This window comes from Empidonax traillii, unplaced genomic scaffold (genome assembly GCF_003031625.1).
Source record: "Empidonax traillii isolate 1590-97213 ecotype Southwest subspecies unplaced genomic scaffold, ASM303162v1 scaffold19:size3308961, whole genome shotgun sequence".
NCBI classification, from domain to species: Eukaryota; Metazoa; Chordata; class Aves; order Passeriformes; family Tyrannidae; genus Empidonax; species Empidonax traillii.
In genome coordinates, this window is record NW_020955212.1 from 576,765 (window position 1) to 601,231 (window position 24,467).

At 41.7% G+C, this 24,467-nt stretch overlaps 1 protein-coding gene across 1 annotated transcript in view; it reads right to left on the reverse strand.

Annotated features, from left to right (window-relative positions):
- Positions 1–22,068, reverse strand: part of SH3BP5 (SH3 domain binding protein 5) — a 53,051-nt gene extending 30,983 nt beyond the window's left edge. Inside the window, exons 1-3 of the mRNA XM_027897235.1 lie at positions 21,940–22,068; positions 19,776–19,838; positions 9,481–9,609 (exon numbers count right to left, since the gene is read on the reverse strand). Coding sequence (XP_027753036.1) covers positions 9,481–9,609; positions 19,776–19,838; positions 21,940–22,020 — 273 coding nt within the window. The 5' untranslated portion in view covers positions 22,021–22,068. The remainder of the gene's footprint in view (positions 1–9,480; positions 9,610–19,775; positions 19,839–21,939) is intronic.
- Between the last annotated feature and the right edge of the window lie 2,399 nt (positions 22,069–24,467).

The window sequence follows — 24,467 nt, forward strand, 5'->3', positions numbered from 1 at the left end:
ACAGGAATTAGTCTCTTCAGATAATCTTTTCCAGCAAGAACAAACAAGAACTCCTAAATTCATACTTAGAAGTCATAACGAAGCACACCCAGAAGGCAGTAGCCAACATCCATATCATATCTGTTTCGGCAGTAGCCCCTAGCACGAATATTTATCATTTCATAATAAACTCGCACCTATTTAGACCACTATACACAGCAAAGACTGGGTTGGCTGAACAACTTCCCCAAAGTTGCAAGACCTGTGATACCTTCAGCAGTCACCCCTGAGCCATCACCCACAAAACAGGTACATAGGATATCACCCTGACCTCAAGTCACCGAGGCTCAAATGCCAACTCCTATTTTTAACAGATTATCCTGCCTGTGGTTTACAGTCTCTTGAAATAGCCTTTACTAGGGGACAGAAAAAAATTTGGAGGGGAAATGGTGAGAGAGAACAAAGCAAAGCAGTCTTTCCTTTAAATTGTGTTTTTTTCCTGTAGAGTTGCCTTTTGGCAATAGCTATAAAACTGTTACAGCTACACAAAGGAACGCACTATCTAATCTCTTGGGTTTTGACAAATTGAAGAGGATGCAATATGATGTTAATCAAATCTTCAGACAACAGCAGAGGAAAAAGGAATTCACTTTATTTTCACATTCCAGCACCCTTTGAGAGCTATTTATACCTTCCTGCCAGTGCCAGCATCTGCGGCTAAGCACAGTAGGCAGATCACCTGTATCACTTCTTTCTGCCTAAATCAGTTGACATATATAAAAAAACCCCAAAATTTTCCTGTCCTAGCCCTCTCCTTGTTACTCAAAAGAACAGAGAGTATTTCCACACCTACCTACCCCAGCATTCCAATACTTGAGACCTACTTGCACAACACTTTTAGTATTTCACAACAGAAGAAAAACAACAAGAAAAAACCCCAAAACATTCTTGAAGGTAGGAAATATAATTAGGTCATTGGATTCCTGACATTTAATGGAGAGGAGGTTGAACAGCTATCTGGCTTTGTACTACTGCCATCCAAAACAGCTGAGAAATGATGGAGGCTCAGGGGGGGTTGGGGAAAGTGGGAGAAAGAGACACCACAAGAGAGTCTCCCTCTCTTCAAGATAAATTCTTCAAAACAGTAAAACAAACAATTCTTCAAAACAAAACAGTATTTTCTTCTATTTCTACAAACAAGAGAAGAAGAGGGAAGAACCTCTAATTTGCAGTGCACAGCTAACAAATTCGCGTAATGGAATCCTCCAAGGCACATCAAGTAAGGCTGAAAAAAACAGTTACAGTTTTTGCATCAATAGATTATACAAACTAATTATCCATCAACAGAACAGTCCTCACATTAAACAAACCCAAAATAACTAGACCCAGTCACTGAGGCACAGAAAGCACAGAGAGACACAGGAGACCTAATTTTTATAGGAGGGACACTACAGGTATTTCAACAAACAAGTGGCTAAAAATTAGTTCCTACTATCCAAGAACATAGTATTTACAGATGATATTGCTACAGATGCGACCTAGTCTGCAGGAAATATAAGCAACCAAGCACTAAATTTGAATCAGGTAAGGATTTTTTTTTTTTTTCAGTTCATCTGTGAAGTAGCAGTTGTTTGTGTTCCCAAACGTGGGGCAAATTTCCATCTGCCCAGGATTAAGAGGGTAAAAACCTGCCAGTCACACTGACCCACTATCCTGCATTAGTAGGGTTGATGGGAAGACAAACACATTAAGGAGCTTTCTTTCACAGACCAGATCTTTGGCAGAACTTTCCAAATCTGGCCAGGCAACATCTGTTATCTTCTCAGCAGTTTAAGGACAGCTAGTTTGAGATGCTTGTATATCACACTGCTCAACCAGATGACAGAACCAGAATATCAAAGTCATACTGAGTCGTACTTTAAGTAAATAAGTAATGTAAATCAGCCAGATAAAACCTAGCTTGTTGACCCAGGTAAGTCTACCTAAGCTCCCTGCTTCTTAGGCTTTGTTGCTACTTTGGCCTTAAGGAAAACGCAACAGAACCATAATTCAAGACTTAACATACAATTTCCAGGTTTTAAGCATTCAGGTGGAGCAAACAGAACACATCAAGCATAATTTCCATCCGGCAGCAGTGAAACACCGAGCCACACACACCTGAATGCAAGGCAGGAACTCCTGCACACTGCTCGGGGGGTTTCAAACAGAACTGTGCAACCGTGACCAGAGAGCACAAAAGAACCCCCACTCCAAATTCTGAGTGTGGCAAAACATTTTCTTGACTGAACCCACAGTACATCCTGCTTTAGAAATAAAGTTTACGAAACTCAGTGGATTCCCTGGTGGAAGTCCAGGAAATGACTCCTCACCCTCAATAATAAAATTACGTATTCCCTTGCTTGGCTTATTTCCTCTTCAGATGGGTGCTTGGCCCTGCAGCCGGCTATGCACTGTGTGGAAAGCGAGATTAATAAACTGAGAACACCCCTTGGGATCACAGCAATGGGAACTCCACATTTCTCAAGAGGACTGACGTCACAACGACATGGTTTCCCCAAGATTTAATGACGTGTTTTGTAATAAAAAAAAATGAAAAAGTCTGTGGGAAGAAGGGGTTCAGTCCTAGAGCAGGCCCACAGGGAGTAAAAAGGAAAAAAGGACACACAGAATTTCACAGGCCATCAGGTACCACCAATAATACAACAACAACAACAACAACGCCCTACCGATAGGGCAAGGGGAATGACTTTAAAGTAAAAGAGGAGAGATTTTGATTACATGTCAGGAAGAAATTACTTACTCAGAAGGTAGTGAGGCACTGGAAGAGGCTGTCCAGAGAAATGATGGATGCCCCATCTGTGGAAGTGTTCAAGGCCAGGTTGGATCTGGCATTAAGCCACCTGATCTAGTGGGTGGCATCCATGCCCACGGCAGCAGGGTGGGAACTAGTTGATCTTTAAGGTCCCTTCCAACCCAAACCATTTCATGGTTGTATGATTACTTGACAATAATACAGCACCAAACTAGAGCCAAGGAAAGCAGTCAAGTACTCTGGGTCTCTGAGTTTTTTCTTGAACAGTTGGGAGGATTTGTAGAAGATTTGTCAAAGTTTATTTTCAAGTTTCTGTATTTCTTCCTTTGAAAATGTGAATCCACATGGTAGTTACTTGGTCTCTGAATGGTTAACCAGAAACACTCTTTCAGCCAGGAAAGGTCAGTTGGTTGTTCCACTGTAACTGTGCCAATAATTTTGCTTTTCACTAGCTCCATGGCAAGTTGCAAAACAGGAATGCAAGTCTGTCACTATTCTGCTGACATTTAATTTTTGCTTCTCAAGTTCCCTCTCCCTCCACCTTTTTTTGCCAAGATAAGCTTAGCAGATAATACAAATCAGTCTTAACTCCTTATTGTCTTAAACATGAGCTCATAAAAGTAGGTTGGGAAAGGAGATTCCTTATGACATGAGAAGGTAATATACTGAAGGGTAACACATCTAGTGGCTAGGAACCAGAGGGATATTTACCACTGTTGGAACTGGACCCAGGAGCTGTCATCCACACTCAATGCTGCCCTCCTTTCTACAACAGAGACAGCTGGTGCTGTGATCCTATCAGCTCTCACTCACTGAGCGAATTTGGATGGAAAACTTGGGTGCTGCAGGAATTGACACTGGCAAGACCCCAGTTTCCAATTCCTAATTAAATTTTAAGGGTGATTGGCAGCTTTGAACCTCCAAGTTACATGGATTTAAAAAGCTTTTGTCTCCTGAGCTAAGGAAGTTACCGTCTGTAACTTTCGTACTTGCTACGTTCATCTTCAAGCTGAACACTTAGAAGATGAGATGCAATGGCCACTTTGGAAAACTTTATTTACTGGCACTGCAGTCCTGGTCTCTGCAAAGAAGGATATCTGTCTCATCTGCTGAGGAAGACTCTTCCAACTAGGGAAGTGTGCTTATCTGCTTATACCCCTCCCACCTTCACCATCAAGTGGCTCAGTTCCTCCTCAGTTCCTGTTCTGCAAGATTACAGCAGCTACTTTTGATCCTGATTCACTTTGGATATAAGATTCATTGAACCACTTGGTGCAGGATTCACCCGACAACTTTCAAAGGGCGAAACATTCCAAGATGAGATGCCTGAACTCCCTCTCATTTGTGAAGGGATGTATATCAGAACACTTTTCACATGCACCTACCTCCCACCACTGATTACAGTTAGTGATTAAAGGCCCAAATTATTATCCTAGACTAGACACTAAACACTTCAGTAGGTAACCACCCACCTTGGTCTACCGGTGTCCACTATTAACTTCTGATCACACTGGCCAAAACCAACCAAAATTCACATTTGAGAGAGGAAATGATTTCCCATCGGTAACTGGGTTCTCCTCAGTTTTATGAAGACAAGCAGAATGGAGACTCAGGATCTGAATATCTGAAGGCTCATCCCCAGTAATTCTTTGCTCTGTCAGCTGATCTCTTCACACAGAGGTGGCAATCCAGTATAGAATATTACATGAGAGAAAGATTACTGGTGAGGTGAGAGAAAAGGAGCTCTACTACATAAAAAGTTGCAGTGAACAGGACAGATTAGCTGTCTCCGCTGAACACAATCAACTGTACTTGCTCTCAGCTACGCCCAGACACCGATGGGGAAGAACTGTTGCACATACTGATTCCAGTGTGTTTTTCCAAGCCTTTTGAGATAAAAGAGTGTTGCTTAAGAAAGTATGCCAACAACATGAAAAGAAGAATTAGTTGTAAAATCAAACCAGGAAGACTTGACTCAAGAGGAAGCAGAACATGCATATCCTTCAACATATTGTTGTATGAATACATGGTGCAGATGGGTCCCTTAGTAAGAAATACATATAGATGTAACCTAGCATAGATCTTTCATCTATTTTTGCCTGAAGCAAGTTTTCTGACACTTTTTTGTAAAAGCTAAATGAGGCAAGGGAGATGAAGGGAATATCACAAAGCAAAACAACGTCCTTCCCAAATAAGCTCAGTACTACAGCTGAGCAAAGCATCCTCACCTACTCCCAGTCTGAGCCAATCATGAGGACTAAAATTCTAGCTCCTCACCCTGCAAAAAAATCCAACCAAAACCAAAGAAATAAGCAAGAACCAAAAATAAGCCAAAAAATGCTAAAGCTTAATTAGAAGCAATACTCCTGGGACTTTTATTCAGTTTAGGTTCACTACAAATGCATGGGTTGTTTTATTTGTGGGGGTGGGAACACATTTTTTATCAGATTCTTTATCCATCAGAAGCAAAGCAGAAAGGCAAGTTCTCCTGTTCAATTTGTCCAGGGGTTCACAAGTGATGATGTACGGATAACAGAGTTTTAATGGCACCTCTCACCCGATGACCCCAAAATGCTTTTACTCCGCTTAATGAACTCGGCTTCTCAGCCGAGCTTGACAGCTTCATTTTACACTGGAACTAAGAGAGAGATGAAGTCATTTATCTATGCCATGCAGCTGCACAAAATCAGCTCCTACCAGCCCAGTGATTTATGCAACAGACCACACTTGCTTTTGCACAGCATCCTGTCCCAGGGCATGCTGTCGCTGGGGAGGTAACACACTTCCCAGCTCTATCACTCGCTCAGACACTACTGCGAACACTATTGCGCAGGAGGCACTTTCTAGACCCAGCCCTCCAAAATGTTAAGTCAACAGAGGCTTAAGACACTCCTTACTTCAGAGGCTCAAGACTTCTGTTTACACTATTAATGTTTCCTGGCAACTTCACCTTTTTTCCCCATTACCTTTGGGCAAGAGAAGTCTAATTCTTTGACTAGTCAGCTAGGGAGGAGGATTACTAATGAGGAAAAAAGAAAAGAAAAAAGAAAGAAAAGAAAAAACCCAACACCCACACCAAACAGACATGAGAAGTTTCATCTTCTGAACACTTAGAACCCGGACCACCTTCTGGATTACAGGAATTTCATATTGCTGCAATGTGGTCACTGCTTGTATACATGCACAGTCCTCTGCTATACACCAAGGTTCTTCCATTGAATCTGAGCATTATGGTACCAGTTAGAGAATAATGTGAAAAGGCAGTATGCAAACCACAAAAAAGTTCTTGCAACACACTTACATCAAAATGCTCCAAAAGTAAGGTGTGCCTGCAATCAACACAAAAGGCCCACTGGTGTACCAAATGAAGGATCACGACAAAGTTGTCTTGGCAGAAAACTTCAAGGGCAAGAGCATTAGCCAGCTCTCACTTCCATCTCAGCAAAAGCCCAATATTACTGCTTTTGTGCCAACAGACAGCATCCTGATTCCCTGTGCCACTATTTCAGAGGGCAAAATACTCAAATCCTAACGCTAAAGGGCCACAAAGTTTCACCCTGAGATAGGTCAAGCTGAGGCTCTCTTGGCAAACATTACACAAACAAGATGCTACAGGACTTTTGCCCGGGGGAGTTAATTTGTTTTGAATTCTCCATCTTCTGCCAACACGGGATGGCAAAAGTAGGGATAAGGGTGGATAGACAAAAGGGCTCAAGGTCCTAAAGCTTCTCCAGTGTCGTACTTGAGTTGGTGACCTGTTTTTTGCTGACCCCATGTCACTGCCCTCATACCTTTCTTACTGAGTTTTATCTTAATAGATCAAACAAGTATTTCCAAAAGAGAGTCATGCTGGTGCCAAGTGAAAGTAAGCTCCTCAGTGTGACTTAATACAGCTTGTATCAGGCAACTCACCCTGCAACTGACATCTTACATGCAAGTAACTCTGGACAACTCCTGCATTTCTGCCAAACTAAATGTCATTAATTATGCAGTTCTTTAGTCCCAAAAGACTTAAAATTTATAGGTCATATTTTTACTTCCCTTTACTGAGAACAACAAACAAGAACTTATACTTCCCTTTCCCTAGCAAGTACAGTCACGCATTTTTCCCTTACAGTTTAATTAAAGCTGTTTCAGCCTCCAAGAAACTTGTGCCCATGTTTTTGGAGGCAGCCTAATGGCTCTAAAATAACTGTAAAGACAGGAGGAGGAGGACAATTCTTCATAGGCTAGATGTTATTACAAATTTAAATGGAAAAAATTAAAAGCTGTTGCCATCATTTCTCTACAGTTTTACAAATAAAAGTAAAAAGAAAGATGGGAATTGGCATCTGTGTTAATATTATCGTACATTCCTCCAGTTTCACATTTCCCTATCTACTCAGCCCTTCTCCCTGCTTTAATACAGTGTATTTGCTCCCAGTTAAATGGAATTTTTTTAGGCTAAATTAAAACTAGTAAAAAAACTCCTTAGGCAGATGCTTTACTGATAGTTCGTACTAATCTTTACAATCTTCCCGGTTTCCAGATGGACTCGCTGTCCTTCAATGCTAGTACTCCTCTTGGCCCTCACATTTTTCATTTTAACATTTTATTAGATAAAGAGCCGAAGGGAAACCAGAGACCATCTTCCAGGGAGCTCTGTGCCATGACCAGCTCCATAACACAAAGTGGACGAAAGTGAAATGAACAGTTAGAAGGGGAATCCCTGCTTTAAAATAAAATTCTGTCAAGAAATTAAAAGAAAACTGAGTGTGTGGCAAATTAGCAGATCTGGGATAAATGGCATTTAAACCTAGCCAGTGACAGAATGGACTGGGAGAAAAATGTGGCTCTCTCTATCAAACCCAATACCAGAGCAGCAATTCTACTAATTTAAGGACCTTCAGTGGTTTGGGTTTCTTCTTCTTTTTGGTCTTGCAAAGCACCTTTGAACCACAATGACGGAATGGATTTCAAGGGCAGCAAAGACATAACAATACAAAATTACATTTCCAGGACATAAAGGGCTGCCAACTTCAGGACAGAGAGCAAAGTTCACCGCTCTCAGTGTTTGATGTTACAAACCTCAAAGTCAATGGGTTTCTTTTTTTTTTGTACTGCAAAGTTTGCTTTTCTACCATTGACTTTTCCAAGTCAAACTCTTGCAGTCCTATGCATGCTGTGCCTTACACAGCTATTTACAGTAATAGAAGTAAAAGGTCATGCCCAAGGCAGGGTTTTGGGGATTTTTCTTTTTTCAAATTGCACTTTATTTTGTTATTAAATTCCTTTGGTTACTACTGGTTTATCTCTAGCACATCACCCATCAACACACCATAGGCCCCATGAGCAGGTAGAGATAAATAGATACTGACTGTGCTTTGAAGAAAAGTTTACCGATTTGCTGCACTACCTAGTCTGTAGGATTAAGCAAAAAAACCTTACACTTCATCCCCACTACCTGAGACAATGGCTCCAAATCAATTCTGAGCAATTTAAAGCATCAAGACACTCTCATATTATCTCGAGTGCCACATCCCATCAAGCCAATTCCTGCTTCATCAAGTTTCAAAGGAATGAAGTTTGTGTTCATGCCTCCCTTTCCTATGCATTGTTCTCCCCTTCTCTTAGGCTGTGCCATCTGGCACATACCTACATGACTTATCTCATACCTATTTTCTCAAACAAAATCCTTCTGCAATTTTCATGTATTTCACACATGCTACCCTATCTCTCCCTCTCCCCTTGAACATAATCACATCCTGGCTACCCAGCCACAGATGCCACCTCACACATCCTTCCTTGCTGCACAGAAGCAGCAGCTCTAGGCAGTTCTTCCTGACCCTCCCTGCCTCAAGAGAAAACACAAGCAGCAACCAGGAACAGCCTCCCCTTGGGGAAAAAAACCAAAAAGCCTCAAACACCAGCAAAACCCACTACAGACACCAAGAAGAAGCATTGCCTAAGCCACCACACACTCACCACTCAGCAGCTTTTTCCCTAAATGAGAAGCTGCCTGATATCTCACAAGCTCTCTTGCTTTCCCTTCAGCCAGCAGGTCACATCCTTATTTCCACGCCTCATCCCTCCTCACCTCAGCCACACAGGCCTATCAATAACCAAGCAGTAGCTGGGGACAAGAGAGGTAAGGTCCTGATGACAGCAGAGAAGGCAGAGGTCAGCTTCTCCCCAAACCAAAACACTTTAGAGCCACATTTAGTACATTCATCCCAGAACTTTATATCCACATTTAGCTTCACCACAACCTAATCAGCACTAAACCCTGCAGAGGTTTCCCCAAGCCTGCCCGACTCCAGCCTCTTTCCCAGCAGCTTCCAGTTGCAGCCATTTGGCTGCTGAGCAAGAAGAAAAAGCAGAAACACAAAGTCTACACTGTATTTTCAAATAATTACAACTACTGATAGGAAAGAGCAGGGCTGTGAAAGACCATTGATAACAAGAGGAGAAAATAACTAGTCTTTTGCTATTGTGTTTGCTGTAGTTGTTCCTGGACTGAAGAACACGTGCAGCTGTGGCTGTGAAGAAATACAGTTTTGCCATCAATTCCCATGGCTGACATGCAACTGAAGGCACAGCCCAGCATCAGCAAGTGCACATGCTTACAGTGTCATTAATAGCAGGAAAGCAACACCATCACTATGTGCTCTCCAACTACCAGCACAAGCTTGGAAGGCAAAAGTTCTTACCTGCCTGGCCACCCTTCGAGCTTCCCAGTAAGGTTTAGAGTCTTCTACAGATTTTCCAATCTTCTTTACCAGTTCATCCAGTTTTACTGTTGCTTCAACCAGCACAGAGCGGAACTTCTGGCGTGCGTCCTTCAAAATGTTCCAGAAAGGAAAGAAAGGACAAAGACAGATTAGAACTTCAAAAATTATTTCTAACTGTTCGTTCCTACCTTTATTCAGGTTCCTCTTTAGATTCACACACGACCTGACACATTCTAAATAGTTACTGGCATTTGGACTAAGCCAGAATTCTTCAGTAGAGGAACCCAGAACCGCATCTGAAAGCTGGCATCCAAGTGTCCTTCAGAGACAGCTCTTACACAAAGCTTACAACAGCCTGTTCTAGATATCACCTCTGGCAGGGTTTCTCAGAGAGGAATAGTTTGTAAATTACTCAGTGAGGTGGCGAACAGCAGGGTAACAAGTTCTGAGAGGCAGTTCAATGGCAAAGACATAGACAATACTCGCAGGCAGGCCAAATTCCCACAGCAGGCTGGCAAATCAGCTGGAATTGGCATCTCCTAAACCTCAGCATGTCCGTCTCTACTACCAGTCCCCTCAGAGAAACCATTCCACAACGCAAATGAGGACGTTTTCTGCAGGAAGAACTGGACACTTCCCACATGGTATATTTTCAAGTCAGCTCCTCAAACACACCCTACTTACCTTGATAGCAGCAAAAAAGGTTCCAGGTCATCATAGCAAGAGTCCCTTCCATAGAAGTCCCTCTTTTCAGCTATGGTTTGTAGCAATGGCTAAGGGCACCTACATTCCATTTCCCTGTTAATATTTACTATATTTAAGAAAAGTAAATTCCAGCTAAATTCTAAACCGGATATGTTGCCCTCCTTAAATGATTAGCTAAAGCAATCAAAATATTTTCTCTGCTCCATTGAAATTTCCACATCTGTAAGCAAAGTGATTCTGATCTCAATCTCAGAAACCAACACAGATTCTAACTATATGAAACTACTGCAGAGCAATGCAAATTCAGGCTGGGACCTGGCCCAGGATTTAAGGAGATGAAGAGGAAGGGCCATGTGAGCTCTCAACAAGGCTTGTAACTCTAATTAGAGAGCAGCATTTATGCAGACTGCTAGAGTGACATGTTGATTATCAGGAAGCAGCTGGCTTGAAGAAGTGCCCTAATTCAGGAGGGGTTTGTCATTATTGTTGAGGATTTCTAGAATGCAAAACTGTTTATTCATTGGAAGATTTAAAATACATTGGAACCTGCCACTGTGCTCTCAAAAGAGGAAAAAAAATGTAATAGGGCATCAGTTTTTTACAGAAAAAGCAAGATATTTCTGTAAAAGCTTCCTTGTTTTCTTTTTGGTGTTATCTAAAACCTGAACCAGCACTAGAAATATTTTAGTTCAGTGCAAATAGCTTTGGATTCTTAAGGTACTCTAATTTATTCTAAGGAATTATTCAAATGGGTAACAAGTTCAAAAACGGAGAAATAAATGCACAATAACTTATTATTTCATTAACTCAAATCCAGTCAATAATCTCATTTCTTAGTGAAAGCCTGAAATGTATCACTTAAACAACATGTATGGAGTCAGTGATTTTCTCAGTGAGAGGAGCTTGAATATTTCCAATTAAATGACTGGATGATACATGGTTCACTGCTCAAAATGAATTTCACAAGTAACTGAAATAAAGCTACAAGCATGATGATTGTATTGCAAGAAAAATATTATGTACTGAAGTAGATTTAACAAAAAAAATTCCTGTAAGTGCAGGAACAGAATTAAAAGCTCATTTCTAAATGAGTGAGCCTGAAGGTTTGTTCTCACTTTTTTTAAAAGCTACATATTATGATATGTAATATGTAAAATAATTCAAGTAATATATAAATATAATTATAAAATTATATTTTAAATTATATTTAAAATATAAATATAATTATAATATGTAATATAGCAAATAGTTCAAGTAAAAAAAAATCCCTTTGCAGTGATTCATCAAAAAAGTCAGTTCCCATGTTTGTAAGGTAAGCACTTAGAACAAAGAAACCATCATTACAAATCTGTGCTTAGAGACCTACCCCAAATTTATTCATGTAATAATTGTGTACAGTCTTATCCAATAGGAAGAAGATGAATAGTCTCTGCCTGGAACTTAAAACAACAACAAAAAAAGAAAAAAAAATAAACCAAAAAAACACCAAGGGCAGAGCAGTCTAATTAACAGAAACTGTTAATTTGTACCCATTCATCTCCCACTAACTCAGATGATACAGATACAAATTACTAAACTGTAACTACTCCTGTAACTGGCACCTGCAGCACAGGTCTTGCAAATGGTTAAGCGCACCTGTGCCCACAAGCACAGCCCCACCACACGCTAGTGAGTTACTCAGAACAGGGAGCTGCAGCTGAAAAATATACTGGTCTGCACTTCCAGTTTGTCATTTTACCCCAAGCATGCCTGGTTCCTCTTTTGAGGCCTTATTTGGGTCCAACCATCCTCATTTCTCCCAGTGAAGAGCAATAATGAAAACCGAAACACCCCAGAACTTCACATCTGTATCATCCATCACATGACTTATTTTCAGTGACATTTATTCTCAGGCTCCTGACTGTCAGAAACACAAGCCTGCAGGCTCCAACACCTTCTGCATGAGAGAATAAGCAGATGCTCATTCTCTGCTGGGATCAGTCCCCCTACCAAACATTTCCAGCCATCTCCTTCAGACACAGCAACAAGATGCTGAGGTCTCTGAGAATATGTAATGCCAAACGCCTCCTCCTGCACTACAGTACACTCCACTAGCCCCAAACACATTACAAAAGCAAATGATCCCACACTGTGTATCTACACCACATGTGCTCCCGTGGCAACCGAGGGCATTCACACCACCCAGCTTCCTCAGTCTGAACTGATTCAGCTCTCATGGGCTCTCATGGGTCACAATGTCCCCCTGCAAACACGCAGCCATACTCCTCCAAGTGTCGGCCCTGCCACGTGCTGGCAGAGCACCTGTAAAAGACATCACCCTTGGGACAGTCCAAAATTCCCCTGGCAGGTAACCCTGAGAAAGTCTGAGTAAGAAATACAGGTGCAGCAGCTGTTTTTACCCTTCACCTGAAAGGTGGGAGGCCAGAAGCACCAAGGCAATTGCACCAGTAGGATTGGGCTTGGTGCGCTTACGTGGCATGAAAAGTGCATCTGCGGTTCATGGGAAGAATGGGCCTGTGGTCAAGAAAATAACTTGGGAATCGATTTAATTCACTGCCTTATGTCTGGCTTCCTATGTTACTGTCAGTGAGACACTGCAACCCATATGTAAAGCGGTTCAAACCTATAAATCCTCTTAACGATGTTTTCCTGTAAGGACATCAAAAGCTTAAAGGCTCAGGAACTGCAGTTCATCCATGGTCCTAGGCACAAGGGAAGCCCTACATTCGTGTGTTAGGAAAACAACCACACTACCTTTGACTTCCTTATCAGATCCCCTGATGTGATGTTCCTCCGGACAAGTGTTACTATTTAACTGCCAAACTCTGTCTTGGTTTAGACCTTTCCCTTGCACACATGGATGATAAAGGAAAACACATCAGTCCTCGCTACTTTTCGTCGTGAGCAGAACCAAGACAGCACAGCATACATCATACAAATTTTCTAGCACAGTTCTCAATCCCTAGTGCCTGTATTTTAGTTCCTTGAAAGATTATGCCTTCCCAGCAGAACACTGTGCATCACACTCACCATTTCTGGATGCATTTTTAGGGTTTGGGGGTTTGTTTGTTTTAAAAGAACAAGGCTTTGTTTTTCTCATCACTACAATAAATATATATACAGACTAGATATACCTGAACAAAAACAATGCAATTGACAGAAGGCATCTCAAACACCCAGGAAACAGTTTTAATGCATATTTTCCCCTCCATTCACTCCTAATCTTCCATGATCATTTTTAAGAACACCTTGCTGCTGATTTTACAAACAGAAAGGTGACATTGAAAATGCCAGCCAGTCAGCTTTCAGTGTTTTCTATTTGCTCAACTGAGATGATGACAAATCTTTTTCAAGCTGGACAAGAGCCGATTAAGGCATTTTATCCTCAATGTGTGTCACGAGGTTACAGCCTTAAAACTAGACTCTCACTACCTAGGTGCTTGTCATACACAAGCTCGAGCAGGCATAGCACTTAGTGCACCTCGTGAACAGCTGCAGTTTACGTTTCAACATCTTGTTCTACGGCTGCAAGAGCTCCACACTCACCAGCTTTCTTCCTGGAAATCCTTCGCACTTTTCTCCCAAAATAGATTTCACTAGCTCTGCCTTAGGGAGCCTGCCAGACCTCTACCCTGTATATGTTTTTGCTGCAAGAGTTCATTATTAAAGTGCACTTTGTTTCCAGCAACTTGCTGTGGGGTAACTACTTGATACTGCACCAAAAGAGGGAATCACACTTAAGAACAGGCCATCCACACAGGAGCATTTTGGAAATCCACTCTCAACTGCAGCAAAAAACTAAAAGACAATTTTCCACTTACACTGCACCTGTCAGAGACCAAAGCATGCTTGTTTTCCTTCCTAAGGAATGATGGTTATGAGCTGGTGTTCGATGCCAGATGACAGGCAAATAACTATTTCTGCCTATCAAATGAATCGCATATTTTCAAACAAATTTCTTTTTAAAATGAACTTAACACACCATCCAAGTATGAAACATCTTAGTACCAAAAGCATCTAAATTTCATTTACTAAGGTTGTCCTATGATCTTTACGCCAGTCTGGTGTGCAGAACCTCTGACAAGCCCTTAAAACAGCCTGGGAGGTGCATGGGAAATTAAATTGCTGACTGAGAGACAGGCTTCATCTATTTCCAAGAGACTGGCAGTATCCATACCCTTCTTCTTTGCTACAAAGACCTACAAACCAGAACAACATCAGCATCACACATCCACGCCAGAAAGATGCATATGCCATGCTCAGAAATCTGCCTCCAGAGCATCAAACCAGTTAAAAACATTTTTAACATCTATTTGGTCCCTGAGCAGTTCAAGTAAACCAGACTGCCTACCAAACCTTAAAAACAAAGCGCATGGAAGGGCATAAGTAGTATCTTGCTTAATTGTTAAACATGGGGAAAGGTCTGTTTGTTGGGTGTTTTTTTTTTTTAGGCAGCTAATAATTTGCCATCTAAGAAAATAGAAAATTGGTATCTGAAAGTTGGTCTAACCTTCTGCTTGAACACAGTTACAAACTGAGATTGCAAATACTTACTACAAATATTTTTAGTTCTCATAGAATAGAGAGGAAAGCAGGCCAAGGAGGGCATTAGGTGCTCCTTTCAAAACAAGATTTCTCTGCCTAACCCTTCCTCCCTCAGGCTGGAAACCCACTTGGGTGACAAAATCTTTCCAGAGCCACAGCAGAGGAAGGAGCCTTTCCTTACTCATCCGTGGATGAAAGCAAAAGGCAAAACAACAAGCAATTTGCACACAGCAGCCATTTCCTATGGAAGCAAGTGGATTATAAAGAAACAGGGAAAGACTTCTCCTGATAGTGCTGGACAAATACATCATGCATGCATATCACAGTCCAAAAACCAGGAGGAGCACCAGCCAGTGAGATGCTTTGCCCTTATCTGTGTATTCTTTTGTGGACACCGGAAAACGCTGCACAGAGGTATGATAAGTTAGCGGATGTTTCTACAGACAGATGCCAAGCAGGCATGCTCAGAATGACATTCCTGCCACTCACGGGTCATTTCTCTAAAATCTGAAAGATGGAGGATTTGCTTGGGTTTTTTTTTTTTAAGTCTACTTAAAATTCCTATGTGTGACAGGATCATCAGCTTGAGTTTACCCCAAAACCAAGTATTTTATTGAGGAAGAAAGAAGCAATTCTAAATAGTTGGTAGACATCTATCTGCTTGCCAACGGGAAGCAGTGACTGAATTCCTTGTTTTGTTTTGCTTTGCTTGTGCATGCAGCTTTTGCTTTACTTACCTAACTGTCTTTATCTCAACCCACGAGTTTTCTCACTTTCACTCTTCTGATTCTCTCTCCTATCCCACCCTCAGGGAGTGAGCTGCTCTGTCGTGCTTAGCTGCCAGCTGGGGTTAAACCATGACAAATAGTCCCTCCCTGTCTGAGAGGGGTTCAAATGCTGACAAAGCTCACATATGAAAGAGCACCACAGCTGATACACTCCTTCTCTTTGACTCTATCCAGCACTAACCCAGGGTGACCTTTATGATAAATCCAGGACCAAAATTAACACCAAGTCTTGCAGATCAGGACTAGAGGATCTAGGCAAGCACATGAGAAGGATCCTAACCAGGCTCTCTTATGACAAGCATGGCTGAAAGCAGTACTGTTCAGCTCTAGTTTCCATGTGCAGCCGTCTCCCCTGAACAAACACAGCAACACAAAAACCCTCTCTAACAAAAACCACATTTGGGATAGCTGGGATTCCAGTGGTAATTTTAATGGTATGTGCTGCGTTTCCCCTCCCTGCAATGCTGCCAGAGGGTCTCTGGGTGAATTTGTTACATCTGAACTTTACTTTCAAGAGCCAGTCAAAGCCCGTGTATAAGCTGGCTGGACTGGTGAGTCACGAACATTTGTTAAGTACATTTGCAACTCCTGATGCGAGTTCAGATGGAGATGCATTTCTAATAAACAGGAAAAAAGCTCAAAGAGCAAGGCGCCGCTCTAACCTTGCATTTGGCCAAAACATACTTGTATCTCCACTGCAAGATGTTTCCCCCACCTCTTCACAGACACTTCAAACATAAACAGGGACATTAGCGAAGCCAAGTGTTATATCCCTCAGAGGACCCTTATCATCCTTTTGCTGTGTCAGTAACACTCAGTGCTGCACTTAGGATGAGCAGCATTATGGATTTTAAATCAAGCCTAATCAAAGATTCATTAACAGGCAATACATTAACGCAACATATAACTACCAGCCACTCAGTGCCCTTTAGCAGCCCCACAACTCCTGAACACGCTGCAAGCATCACCAGGTCAGGATATTCCTCCAGGGTTTAATAGGATAGGTCAAAAGAGCAAAAAAATGAGTAATTCTTCTGACTAAAAGAATAGACGTGTAGCCAACTTCAACATATCTGTCCAAGTCATACCACGCATGTATATCCACTGCTCTCACAGGGGGTTTGGGTGCAAAACTTATTTTAAAAGATAAAAAAAGGCAGGCCGGTCAACTTAAAAACAGATCACATGGCAGTTTCAGTGCAAAACTTTAAAAAAAAAGGACAGGCTGATCAGCTTAAAACAGAATTCCTCATTTTATCACCTCTGTAATCAGCAGATGCCAATATTTTCTACATCGTTCAAACGTGTAGTCTCAAAATCCTAGAAGCCTCTACTGAATTCAGCCCCATTACATTTTCCATTCTGTAAAGCAGCATTATTACTTCCATTCCGTACATGTAGACCTGAGGCACAACAAGAACAAAAGCATGGGGTTTGGAGGCATTTAACAGCCTTTTTTCCCAATTAATGGGAACTGGAGACACTCAGCAGTCCCATGTAAAGCAACTCACACAAAGCTACACACAAGAAGTCCAGAACAGCTTCGCAAAACTCAGATGCCACAAGGTTTCTCTTCCTGCTTATCAGAGAATACATCAGGTCACAAAAACATGAGTGTCTTTTTCTAAACTTCCTTCAAAGAAATATACCTTCTGCTCAAACACTCCCATTGCTTTTCCAGATTATTTTGGGGGAAAAAATAATCAACAGTGGGAACGTATGGACCACAAAGTAATGCTACAGGAAGCTGGCAGTCAGCATCTTGTGCTGTAAATAGCATAATGATACATCCATGTTCCCATTAAAGATACTGAAAAGATGAAGAAAATGATACTAGCAAGCCAAGCTAAATATAACTCCATTGTCTGGCTAAAAAGCACCCACACACATCTTTCTTCTAATGAAATTATCTTGCAATAGCAGGAGCACCACAAACTAGGAAGGAGTAGCAAGAGGGAGCTAATAACAGCCAATAGAGCAAATCTTTAAAGGTAAACACAGCATGGCTCTCCCAGAAGCCCATGTTTTAAGCAGAATTCATGGATTTTGGAAGTCTTTGAAGCAGAATGAATCCAGTTCTAAACTCCTCCTTCCAAACTTCGGATTTATCCTATAAGGCGGCTTGGCAAAGCTTTCTTTTCTTGTTCAGAGAATGAATGAAGAGATATTCTGTGTTGGGTGTTGTGGGGTTCCTGCAGGAAGGTCTGAAGTCCATTTAAAATGAATTTATCAACATGTATATAAATTAAGCTTTGTTTGTATCATCCAACTCCATCTGTCTTCAAAATTTAAGCAGATCAAAAGAAAACCTTTACAGATTAGAAATTATGCAGTTGCATGATACCACAAACTGGCTTCAATCCAGTAAGATTTCTGAATGACAAATGAAGAGGAAACATTCATGAAGGCATACTGTTGATGATATTTCAATTTCATTCCATCAAAGACCGCTTACAGTAAGTATCTGCAGACAGATCTGCAGCAAACATTTAATGACACAGAGGCAGAAATCATATAATCATTCTCTGCACTATCTGACACCTAGTATTTATTACACTGCATAAAGTAAGCAACAATGTGAGATCAAGCTAACGTGGAAACACTGCTCTTTTATTTACATTTATATATCCAGGAGCCTTTCAGCCCTTACACCTCAGCATGTGTCTCACACACAGTAGCTACAAATCTGCCAGTTCAACAAACACCTGAACACATGAATAATTTTAATCAAGCAGTGAAATCCCATCTTAAAGTCACCGGGACTTATTTCATGAGTATGCCTTTGCATTATTATTACTATTCCATCTGCTTCATAATATGGTCTCATTGAAGGGTTATGACAAAATTAATGAAATCCAGGCAACTATCCATACTATCAACTTTCAATTTCAGTACCCCAGCATGAAATAGGAGAGTGAAAAGATACATATAATGATTATTTTCTTCAGCATATCTATATAAAGGGTCCTGAAGTCCATCTAATTGACATTGTTGCAGACTAGCATACTGATTTTTAGAGTTCACTCATCAAATTTAAATCAAGCTGGTGACACTGAACAGTTTCCACAGCTAAAATATAGCTTAATTTGGTATAACAAATAGTTTCCCATTCCATTACATTTTTTTTGCCAATAAATGTATGATCTACATGCCACAAATGACAGAAAATGCAAACAAGTGGGATGAAGAAAAAAGACACAACAAGGCTGCTTTGTTTCCAGAGAAGTTCATAACCCTATTTTCTGTTCAGTGCACCCAGTGGATACTCCAGCATTTTAAAATACTACCAGGGATTATCCCATGCTCCAGGTATCCATCTCATGAAAACACACACACACACAAGAAAAAATAAAACAAAACACAGACTTTGACATTTTGAAGGTGCAGACAGAAGTAAATCTATCTATATACTTTTTTAGTATGTTCATCACGGCAACCTCAGCATGTTTTGATACAGTATTCAAAAGGTTGTAATGACATCAAAATTATTTAGGATGCAAAGTCATATTTTATGCCAGTTTTTATTTAGCAGCACGTTCACCTTACACTTCCACTGGGTTTATCTTCTTTGTTTTGCAAACAAAAGAAAATTTAGAAACACAAGTAGGCCAGTTTGTTTTGCTTCATTATTAGATCAATCATGTTGAGCCTTCCAGAATGACTAACAAGTAGCTGAAGCTCAAGTTTGGGGATTTAGAAACAATTTCTTCAGAACCTTCTATTAGATTTTTAGGTATTCAAGAAAACCTCTTTTTACAACTAGGAAGTCTTTTCCTCCAACTTTCTTTCATTACCTTCCTTGCTTAGAAAGTATTGACAAAAAAGGCAAAGTTAACAAGCTAAAAAACAGACACCAAAGAGAAGATCCTGGCAGACAGCTGTATGGCAAAAAACCTCTTAACCAAACAAACTTTCCCTGTCTGTAATTACAAGAATGCAAACCCAAAACAGTGCCTTGTAAAAATAAAACTTGTCTAAGCTTAGTTTCAAAACCTAAAAATAAGGTTTGGAGCGGTGGGGTGTGAAGGATTTATACTGTCAGCATACCTCAACCTTCTCCCTTTCTGTTCCAGCTGTTAGCTCAATTCATACCTTTAAAAAAATCATCACCAGACTCTAGAAGCCAAATTACCACAGGATGCACACAATTCAGGAGGCAACCTACTCAGAAATACTGTTCTGCTGCTCACAAAATCCAACATACACAAAAGGAAAACGCAAGGATAAATGTTGTACCTCCAGCTCCGTCTCTCTGCGATTGATATCATCTGTGGACTGATTCAGTTTTTCTAGCTCCCCCTAGAAAGAAAGAAAGAAAGAAAGAAAATCAGATGCATGTTAAGAAATCTGGGGAAAAAAACATGTCTGAGAAGGCTCATTCAGCATCCCCACTGCAAGCTCACAAGGGCTGTGGCTTCCATGAAAGGAGGAAACCTTGAGATGATTAGTTTAACTTTGCCACTGGTCTTCTACTTTGCTACTTACAAGAAAAACAATCAGAAAAGCTCTACAGTTTTATGTGAAGGCAATACCTTTCCTGTTCTTGCTAATTCTTCACTATTACAAATAAACATAAGGTACACTGAGTTGAGTCTTATTAATCAGTATAGTCAGTATCTGCGAGGTACTAGGGAGACAGACACACCCACCCCAGAAGGATTAGCATTAAGTTAGTACTATCACATGAGACATGCAGTGAATGCACAGAATTGATAAGAAATGCTCTTGCAGCACGAGAGACATTTCACTCTGGATTTCTGGCAAACCATTTCACAACCCAACCAGTCAATGGGACATAAGATTATGTTTACATAGCCTGCCTTCGTGCCAAGATTTTGATCTCTTAACAGCAAAAACAAAGGTGTTAAATCCCTTGAATAAATATGTAGTAGAGGTGGTGCTGGCATGAATGAAGTTACTGTAAAAATAAAGCTCATTCTTAATTACTTTCTTACCACGAAAAGCAACCCTCAGGAGCAGACTCTGATATGTTTCTTTATTTGAGCAACATGTTACTCCATGTGAGATCCTACGATTTCAACAGGAGTGTTCGAACGTTATTTAATTGTCAACCAGTGTAACAGAATCCGCCTTCAAGTGTTTAGCTGCATAAACCAAACACTGTAAATTGATTGTCACTTGAGCCATTTCCCACTAGATTACAAGAATGACTCTGGTTACAACGAGAAAAGAATTAATTGCAACAGTTTAGCTCTCTTATCCTCGGAGGTCAGATTGCATTTCCCACTCCTAGGATTCAGAAGATACCTATTTGTGTACTCATGTTGACCAAAAATGACACTCGTACAAAAATTACCTGTCTCTTACTGTAAAGCTAAAAACCTTACAGCTGTCAGGGAAGTAGACACAGCACTCTGTTTTTTCAACCAAAGAGAAAACTTAACAAAAACACTGTTTTGTCAACAATGTGCAAATCGTGTACATGGAAACACGTTGCAAGCTGAAGAACCTAAGGACAAAACTAGATCAATAGGCACTAACTGAGCTTAGCTTTTCAAAATCAGGGCAGTAACAGCCTGGCTTTTGGCTGAGGGCCTCGGTCTATGTAACCATGTTTTGTGAATTTTGCAATTGCTCTGCTCAGCCCTGGAAAAAGAAACGCTCACGATGGAGAAAAGAATGACAATTACAGCGAGCGGGGACCTACGCCAAGGATCCTCTCAGCAATGTACACACGTTACATTCACTCACGACAAACCATCCCAGCAATGCTGGAGGCAAAAGCCATAAATCTGTAGAGACCTAAAAATACATTTCATTTTGGGGACCACAGCGTGCTGAAGTTTGCACCAGGCTATTGGTCAAGACACGATTTGGGGGAGAAAAGCTTTGTTTAGAAACCATGCAAAAATAAAAAAATCATCGCAGAAGGCATTCACAGAGGAAACACCATATTCCACTAACGCTCCTTTTTTAAAGAAATAAAAACTATAATTAAAAAAAAAAATCGACGTATTCCCGCATTTACGGGTTTCTGAGCACCAGCCCTGTTCCACCAGCAAGGTCACGCCGTCATGGTCAAAAAATAAAAAGGGGAGGGGGGATTTCAGCAGGAGGAGAAGGAGAGAGAGAGAGATGTCGAACGGAGCCCGGCGCGGAACGATGCCCGGGGTAACAAAGGGTTGGGGCGCCCCGGGGGCGCTTCCCCCGCACCCGGCGGGCGCCCAGACACCCGGGGCTGCTCCGCACCGCCGCTCGGCAGGGGAGGAAAAAAAAATATATGTACAAATATATATATATATGAACATACGCAGCACAAAATAAAAGGCAATCCTTACTCTATGCAATTATTATATACATTATATACGTATTAAAATAAATTCAGAAATTAGGCACACGCACACCCACCCACCCACCCCGCCGGGAGGCAGGCCCTCACCTGGATGCGGGGGTCCACCTCCTCCTCCTCGGGGCGCGGTGGCTCCTCGGCGGGGCGGCCTCGCCGGCCCCCCGGCTCCATGGCGGTGGCTCCTGCTGCTTCCAGCGGCACCTCCCGCTCCGCCGCTCCAGGCTCTGGCTCCGGCTCTGGCTCCGCGGCCGGCCCCGCCTCCGGGGGGGGAACCCCTCCCTCCCCACAGCGCCCCCACGTCTCTTTGTGCGTTCGCTCCGCAACGAGGAAATCGGCGCAAAATTGCGGGGTTTCCTCCTTCTTCTCTCTCTTTTTTTTTTTTTTCCTAATTTTTTTTAAACCCTTCCTAACGCCCCTTTTTTTTTGGTGCGCCAAAGCCTGTGGGGCTTGCCGCGCTCGGTGTTCCCCCCCAACCTCCCCGCGATGGCACTGCGTGAAACCAGGATGAGTAGTTTCAGGTGCAGGGAAATGCTAACGACACCTTGCTGGCTTCCCCACCACCACCACCGCCTTCTTTTCTTCCTTCCTCTTTCTCAAGCTCTGTTGGAGGCTGACATGCCTATGGAGAAGAAAAGCAGAGAGAGAGGGAGGAGAGAAGAATACTAAAAGCACTTTCAACAACCTTGAAAATTCAAATGAAACCCAGATTTCTATTGTGTGGCAGCTAGGCAAGCAACTATTGTAGCTACTGCATGATGCAGAAAAAGACATTCTGAAGACACATTCCTTTGTTGTCAGTAAAAAGGAACTTCTTGCAAGAAGCACTTATATTATGTACATGCACAGCCCCTGTCTAGCAGAGCCTTTCCGAGTAGGGTCTCCTTAATCACAGGGGCAGTGCCCAAACTGGTCCCCAAACACTAATGGGAAAAGAGTGGGCAACCCTTCTGACGAGCAGTGTACCAGCAGGGATGGGCGCCAGAAGCTCTTTACCTCACTGGCCTCAGGCACAGCTGAAACCCCTTCTGTGGTCTGCAGCAAAGAAATAAAATTTTAAGCAATTACTTTCTCTTCCCTTCTCACAGCAACCCCCATGAGAGATTAACAGCACGTTCCCTTGAGGCTGAAAAGAAAAAACAAGATGCTTTGTCTTTTCCCTCCTCAAGATGCACAGAAGACAGTCCCACCAAGGCACATGGACCAAGCAACCCATGTAGGAAAAACAAGACAAGAAGTGGCAACTGACTGAGCCAAGACCATTCCCCAGTTCACACCAGCCACACTGAAATGTTTCATCACTCCCTCTGGGAGGATAACAAGTCATTTCAAACAGATGAAGAATATATCTCCACCTTTGATTTAACCCTATTTTTGTTATAAAACTCTTCAAAAGATAACAAAAAGATTAAAATGAAAGTTTAGATGTGGTGAGGAAAGAAACTTCCTTTATGAGACTGAAGGTGAAGAAAAATCTCAGCAGAGCATAAAATAAAAATTCACATTCATAAGGTAACTAAGGTAAAAAAAGAGGCAAAAGAAAGCAGTGAAGCTCTTCCAAACACTATAAAGCAACCAGGGGAAAAAAAGAAAAAGATGTGAGGAAAGTGACACAAACATTTGAAAATAGTATAAACATGCAAAGTGACACCAACAAACTAAAATAATCAAGGAACAGAGGAGGTGTCGCAAAAACGCAGATGGGTTGTTTGCAACATCTTCACTTCTCACAGCAGAAAAAAATCATGTAAAGGGGAAGGAAACAAAAAAAAAAAACAAACACCAAACCAAAAACAAATCAGCCAAAGCCAAGTGTTTACTCTTACTGCTGCCCATTAAGAGAATCCAATGTGTACACACAGCCAGAAGTTCCCAGGGCCCTGGCGTCTCTCATCCCTAGCGTGCTGTGGCTCCTGCCAAGACTGGAGTGGTCAAATGTCCAACGTTCTCATCATCCTGAAAGAGCAAAGAAAACACAAAGCTGCGCAGGGAAGAGTTAATGCTGGCAATCCTGCTTTCATTTCTAGAAAACAAGGCTATGTAAAACAGCGACTACAGCTATGCCATGTTTCTCCAAAACTAACGCAGGCTGACCCACAGCAATGTCACGCAAAAGCACTGCCCGCTGCTTGGGGTACAGAAATGCTCTTGCACAGACGTGCTCTCCCAAAGGGGTTTGTGATGTTTGCACAAAGGATTCCATTCTTCTACTGCCACCATGACAATCCCTGCGATTGTTACAGCTGAAAAAACCTCCAGCCAAATTCATCAATCTGCTGCCATCAAGGCAGAGCAAGCTGACTCTTTCCTCAGCCGTACTATGGATTTAGCAAGTTGGGAGAGCTGCCTGCAGAGCTTAGCATGGTGCAAGAGATGGTATGGATACACAAGCCCCTTTCCCCACAGCTCTGAAATCTCTAACAGAGCCCAGAGGCTACCGAGATCATTTTATATCAAATTAATACACTGAGAAGACTTACATATAATGAAATCACTGAAGAATGCACACGTCGTATGTCTGTCATCACTGCAGATATCACTAAAGCATAAACAGAAAAGTGGCCTTAAGGAAAAAATTTTACAAAAAAGGGAAAGGGAGACTATTCAGTACACATAATGAT